Source organism: Tamandua tetradactyla, chromosome 7 (genome assembly GCF_023851605.1).
Source record: "Tamandua tetradactyla isolate mTamTet1 chromosome 7, mTamTet1.pri, whole genome shotgun sequence".
Classification (NCBI taxonomy): domain Eukaryota; kingdom Metazoa; phylum Chordata; class Mammalia; order Pilosa; family Myrmecophagidae; genus Tamandua; species Tamandua tetradactyla.
In genome coordinates this window covers 65,161,029-65,167,931 of record NC_135333.1, presented here as the reverse complement: position 1 = coordinate 65,167,931, position 6,903 = coordinate 65,161,029, and the positions used below count along the sequence as shown (strand labels likewise).

The 6,903-nt window shown below is 40.2% G+C and overlaps 1 protein-coding gene across 2 annotated transcripts in view; it reads right to left on the bottom strand.

Moving 5' to 3' along the window:
- Window positions 1–316: 316 nt before the first annotated feature.
- The window catches only part of TULP3 (TUB like protein 3), a 135,812-nt gene continuing 129,225 nt past the window's right edge, over window positions 317–6,903 (bottom strand). For both annotated transcript variants that reach the window (XM_077169694.1, XM_077169695.1), the window contains exons 8-11: window positions 5,820–5,934; window positions 3,944–4,042; window positions 3,378–3,549; window positions 317–2,787 (exon numbers count right to left, since the gene is read on the bottom strand). In XM_077169694.1, coding sequence (XP_077025809.1) covers window positions 2,654–2,787; window positions 3,378–3,549; window positions 3,944–4,042; window positions 5,820–5,934 — 520 coding nt within the window. In that variant the 3' untranslated portion in view covers window positions 317–2,653. The remainder of the gene's footprint in view (window positions 2,788–3,377; window positions 3,550–3,943; window positions 4,043–5,819; window positions 5,935–6,903) is intronic.

Sequence of the window (6,903 nt, the reverse complement as noted above, 5' to 3'; positions counted from 1 at the left end):
AAAATCCAGAAGGCAGGCATCCAGAACAATATAATAACTACCATTTTGGCACACACTCTAGGCTCAGCTCTCAGTTCTGTCACCTGTCCAGAAAATACTTTTTTTTTTTTTTTTTGGTATCATGTATATGATGGGCTGAGATAGTCTCTGGAATAGAGTTTTCAGTCTGTGGCTCCTGCTTTTCCCCAGGTGAAGTATATGCTGAAAATTACACTTATGCCTGAAAGAACAGGTATGCTTCAAAGTTCACTGTTGCCAAGTGATGAAAATAATTTACAGAACATGATGGTAGGAACTCTGAGAGATGAGACTTTGTAAAGAATGTGACACATTTTTATATAAATTATCTTTTATTTTGGTAGAATACAAAAAGTATAAATATGATTTATGTAAAACCAATCACCTGCACACTCAGGCAGAAAGCACATGAACTTGGGTTATAAATCTCTCCTAGCCCGAGGGGGAAGGAGGAAGCAGGATTAGGTCCAGTCGCCCCATTATAGGTTATAAGTTCCCCTTCCCCAGACACTGTCATGGGCTACATTTGGACATAATTGAGCAAAGAGGTTTCTGTCTTCAACACGGGTGGCTGGTGGGTTGTACATCAGGACCATGGGTGGCAGGGGTATGAAGGGCCTTGGGACATTTCCAGAAATGAGGCACTTGATGGGAAGCATGCCTGAGATAGACACCAATCATGTCGAAACAAAGCAGGTAGGACTTGTCAGGGGGGCCTGAGCACAGGTTCATCTCCCTGGCCCCTCTCCTTTACAGGGCCAGTTGACATGAAGAAAGGCGCTATAGGAGCAGGGATAAAAGCAAGTCCACAGAAGGGGAACAGACCAGAGCAGGAGCCACCAATACCTTGCCCCATACTGGCCCACAGCTCAGTGCACAAAGGCTTGGGAGTTGAACAATTCTGAATATAGAGCTCAGAAATTCTTGGGTTCTCAAGATTCAGATATACTCTAGGGCTGGTGACCTGGTATAAAGGTCATATGATTTGTTGGATGGTGCTAATAACCTGAAAGACTAGCAAAAATCTTATCATCTGTGAGGAAAAGTGACAGGAGCACAATCTGGACCAATGAGCCAGGCTATAAGGAGCCAGTCTTATTCATATCAAGGAGAAAGGCCAGAGTTCCATTCAAGCAGTAGAGCTCAAGAGCTAGCTATCGGTCCCCACCAGAGCTTCTTCTGTCCCCAGTGACAGGCTTCTACAGAAGATGTTCTCTTCTTACCTCCTATACTGTCTACAGGTGTCTGGGTCCCACTCTCCAAAAAGCTCTGGGTGAATATAATTGTGGGAGGCACTCCTGGGTTGAAAATCACTCTCAGTCTTAACGAGACTAAGACATCTCTACAGCTTATACCTTAAGGCTTAAACAGAAATTATGACAATTATACCAAATTCTCACATAAGTGATCACCAATTTGGCCATGGCCATTTTGACTGAGATTGGTGCCAACCAGTCTGTTCTGAGGGAAGACAGAAAAGGGAAGGACAGTGACATTGGTAGCTTCCCAGCCCCAAGAGGAAAACAAGCTGGATCTGAGAACAAATACCACATGTCTCTTGATAAGGCAAGCATGGTTCTAGATCCTAGAATTTATGAGCATAAGTTCTTCTGTTAGAGTGGGTAAAGTGGCTGGCATTGCCTGCTCTTCTGGGTAAGCTGGCTGGTACAGCAGAGTCAGATCACCTGTGTGAACTTAAAATGATCACCTTGGACTTTCCCAGTCCTAATAGTAAATGATAATCGAAAATCCATCCTCATCAAAACAAGGTAAAATCTACAACACAGAGGATGCAGTCAGAATACCTCTTTAGTTCCAATCTGTAGGATCGATGCCTCCTAGATATCTCCATTTGTCACTAGTGGGATCTCACAACCACAGGCCCATTTTGGAAGATGCTCAAGCCCATACATGTGTGGACTCACCTGAAGCAGGAGCCAACACACTTTGGCCTGCGGGTCAAATCTGGCCTGCTGGCCATTTTTGTAAATAAAGTTTATTGGAGTACAGTCTCACTCATTCGTTTACAAACCGCCTATGGCTGCTTTTGTACTTTGACAGCAGAGTTGAGTAGTTGTGAGTGAGACCATATGGCATGTAAAGCCCGAAATAATTACTACCAGCAGTTTTCAGAAAAAGTCTGACAACCTCTGCCCTGGAAAATAAAGGCAATTTAGGGAGTCGTCCCTCTCTGAAAAGGTCTTTTTAAAAAAAGAGACCCAACTATTTAATCATTAGAACCTGATTCTAGCTGCAAGTTTCCAAACATAGGGAAATCTGACTTTGAGGCACAGGATCTGCAGACAGTAACTTCAGGAGCCAACAATGTGCTGTGGACGAGAACCTTCACTGTGCTTTCTACGAGCTCTTACCCATGCTGGACTGTGACCCCTGCTCAAGTCTATAAAACCCAAGAAGTGTGTATATATTATGTATGTATGTGTATATATTTCTGTGTACACTCTGGGTGAGTATGTAGATAGATACATGAATGCATACACACCCAGAGACACATTCAGGGATCATCCCAGAAAGGGGCAGACTATTACTGCTCTTTGTGTTCTGGGGCAGGGATGGTAACTATCTGTTCTTCAAAGCTCTGTAGTGAGAAAGCCCAGCTCTGCTTGCTTTTCCCTCATTCACATGCCAGCTTGCTGTCAAAGCTAGAAAGCCCGATGGCAAAGGCCTGTAAGGCACACAGTGGGTAGTTGTAGTCCAGTGTGAACACGTCATCTGCTACACGTCCAAACTGCATGACTATATAGTCAGCTAGAAACAGAAAGAAATTGGGAGGTTAGAAGATAATGTGGTTGTACTGGGGAAAAGTCTATTTAAGATACACAACAATTCTCCAAATAGGTCTGCTTATGTTTTTGAAGTTAAAATAGGAAACTTTCAGAAGGATGGAAAAAGGTATTATCAAGAGTGTCTGCTAATCACAAGCAAGGGTTCTATTACTATTCCTCTCAATTACAGAGAATGGGAGATTATCCCTGACTAACATGAAAGGGCAAGAGGAGAGAAAAGTCACGAATAGCTTATGGGAGCAGTGGCTCCAAGGGCTCAAGTTACCAAGGAACCTTCATTGAATGTCAGTGGCATCTGCCTCCTTGAACAGCCTTACCTAAGACTTCTCTGACTTGCCATAGTAAATCTCACACTCCTATCTCCCTCTTAATAGAGTGAGTTAGAGGTTTTCCTCTAAAACTGAAGTTTTGTCTTTCTAAAGAAATCATCTCTCTTAAGTAATTCTCTCCTCAGTACAATTTCCTGTCTCGATTGCAGGCAATGCTCACTTCCCCACCCTGCATGAACATCTTCTGCCCTCCTGTTCCGGTCCCACCCTTCCCTTGGCTTACGGTCATTTTCGTGGACTATCTGAAAGTTCTTTACAGATGCCTGTGTGACGCGGCCATGGAAGTTCAGGACATAGGACTGAGTGTCATCATTCCAAACGGGGGCCTTGTTGTGCAGTTCAATCAAGTTCTCCATGATTTTGTTCTGCCATTTTGAAATTAAGCTCTCATGGTCCTGTGTGAAGGGAAAATCATTACTCTGCTGTGAACCAGGGGACACACTCATTCACAACTCTGTGAAGTGGAAGGTGGAGCAGGGGGACATTTTCTCCATTTCAGAAAAGGTAAAGCAGAAACAAGGAAAGCCAGAAATTAAACCAGGTTTTCCTAATCTAATATTCAACATTTCTCTTTGTAGACTAAGTGGTTTCAAATCAGCAACTTTTGTAACTACCCAAAAACTGCACTTATCCCCAGGTTCTAAAGTAAGGCCTGTCTTAAAGAAGATTATGAGCCATACTTGAGTTTGGGATTCTGGAAGAATCAATACTTTTTTTTTTAACTTATCTTTTCTGCTTCGAATGCTTGTCTTATAGAGTCCTGTGCTGATCAAATATGTCTTTACTTACATTTCGTGGCCGAAATGGGATCCGCTCATGATTCATATTCATCCCTGGAATAATCACAGACATTTTCCTAGGTCCTTTAAACCCAAGCACATTTGTTTCCTGGAAGATAGGAAAATGTGGCAAAACTTGGAAACTGACAGTAAAAAGAGACCATACTCTCAACAGGAGACTTTCTTGGGCATGTAAAATGTTGACAATGCAAAATCACCAAAAGTTATGCTCTTGTATAATATTACTGTAGTTGAATAGGGAGAGAGAGAATCAAAAACAGGAAAGTAGTATTGTTCTGCTTTTTAAACTAATTTCAACACTTGAATTTAAAACAGATTCTTCAGTCTTAAGTGAAATTTGAGACATCTGTGGATCAACTGTCCAACTTTGTCATCACCAACAAATATTTATTTCCCATGAGGTCACGCATGGCCCTATATGATAAACAGTAAGAATTAGATTTAAATTAAACAGGGCCTGTATCAACAGGTCCAAAACTCAAATATCTATCAAGCCAGGCAGATTAGGTAAATATAAATAAGCACAATAAGCAGGTGGAAATATATATATATAATCCATGAATAGTTAGATTGTAAAGCTACAAAGGAAAAATATTACACATTATAAGGTGTTCAGACTGTTCTCAGATACTTAAATAAAATTGCATGAGACTCAAAATGATGAGATTAATGTCAACTTTAGAAAAGTTGAGACTTTGGGATCAAAGCAACACCTGGGTTAGGTTAATTCCCCCTTGCCTTCTTTTACTCAACAATTATTTGAATGCCTACTATGTGCCAGACCCTGTGCTAGTATGTAAATATACAGCAAGGCATAAGAGCTTGCAAATTGGTAGAGAAGGTTCATGGTAAACAACTAATATATCTAATATTCGGCCTTAGCACTATACAACACAAATAGTGAACCCTTATGCAAACTATGGACTATAGCTAATAATGCATTATAATAATATTCTCTTGTTAGTTGTAACAAAGGTACCATACCAATGCAAAATGTTAAAAATAGGATTGGATATATAGGAACTCTGTATTTTGCATATGATCATTCTGTAAACCTCCAACTTCTTTAATTAAAACTGGGGGAGGAGACAATAGTGGGGGCAAAAAGAAAGAATAATATATGGGTTACAAGAGGAAGCACAGGTGCCATGGATGTATATGCAATGGTATGCCAACCACATCTAGTGTTCAGGAAAGACTTCTCTGATGAAGTCAGTAGGAGTTGATTAAGCAAAGAACAGGGAGAGGGAGAAAGAAGGCTGTTAGGTGAGGAAAGCTTAGTGTGGTTGGAACAAAGGAACTACAAGAGGGCTACTGTGCTAGAATAAAAGGAATGGGATGGAGAATTCCATTAGGGGAGAGTTCCAAAAGGAAACCCTAGTGTCAGGACTTCATTCTATAGGCAATGGTTAGCCATTGTAAGATTTGAAGTAGAATAGCAACAGGATCAACCAGAACTTCCTGTGTTTTAGGAAGATTTATGAGTACCTGTATAGAAGGTCTAGATAGGCAAAGACTAAACACAAACAGAACAGTTTCTAATGAACTGTAACCTCTGCCCAATGGTTAACAGGTAATGAAGCCACAAATTAATACAGTGGCATTAAGAAAAGAGAAGAGGGGATAAAGCAAGAAATATTACAAAAGTTAAAAAATAATTGAACTTGGCAATTCATCAGCTATAAATAATTAAAAACTAAATATATGGAAAAAAATGATACCAGTAACAGAAAAGAAGGATGACAGAAATAGAAACAGACTTGGGAGGGAAGATCATGAGTTCAGCTTTCGTTATGTTAAGTTTGAAGTGCCAGCAGGACATCCAGAGATTATGGAAAACAGTATGTTACAAGATGGGCACTTACATAACAGACAGCTGCCAGCTCCTGTCGGGTATGGGCCTTTTCCACCAGACCCTGGGCTTTGGTTGGGCTGACTCCATGGTCATAAACTGTAAACTTGGTCCCCATGAGGTTGGACCTAGAATCAGGAGAAAAAGTCACCATGATGATCTATATTTTCTTCTCTTACCAAAACATAATCTAGGAGAGCAAAGTAATAGAATGGAGGCCTATTTGCTTACTGTCCAAATGTCTAAATGTTCGTAACCACTTCTTCAAAAATCTCTCATTAAAACAAAAAAGGAAATTTTTTAAACCTTTTTTTTTTTTAGATTACAATATCAATATATGCTTATTGTAAAAAAAAGGATCTGGATTGTTTCAAAACTTAATTTTTTTTTTATCATTTTAAATAACCTGGAGATATTTTCATGTCAAGATATACCTCCTTTTTTTTTTTTTTTTTTTTTTTGCCTGTTGCATAACTTCCACAGGGTAGAAGGCCAATAATTTATTTAGTCATTCATTTCTTCAATCGTTCCACAAATATTAACTGAGTACCTACAATGGGTCATTTATTGTTCTAGGCACTGAGGAGACTAGTGAACAAGACTGACTACGTCTCTCTCTGCTTGGAGCTTATATTCTAATGAGGAAAGACAAACCATGCACACACACAAATAATACAGTGGCAGGTAGCCTGAGGAATTGTGAAAATTAAGTAGGGTAAAGAACTAGACAATGATGTACTATCCTGTTTTGGATAGGGTGGTTGGGAAGACCTCGCTAAGCAGAGATCTCAGTGAGATGAGAGTTAGCTAAGTGGTAAGCAGAAAGCGTCCCAGGCAGAGGAAATAGTAAATAAAAGTCCCTGAGTCAAGAAGTAGCTTAGCATATTCAAGAGGTTGTCAGAAAGACTGAGCCACTGAGGCACTGGGAGGGAGGAGAAATGATAGTGGATCACCAGCACACAGGGGCTCTCAGGGCACTGTAAACCATGGTAAGGACTGTGGATTTTATTAAAAGAGCAATGGGGAGGCATTAGAAGGTTTTAAGCAAGAGGATGACATTATCTATGTTTGTTTTTTTTTTTCTATTTTTTTATACA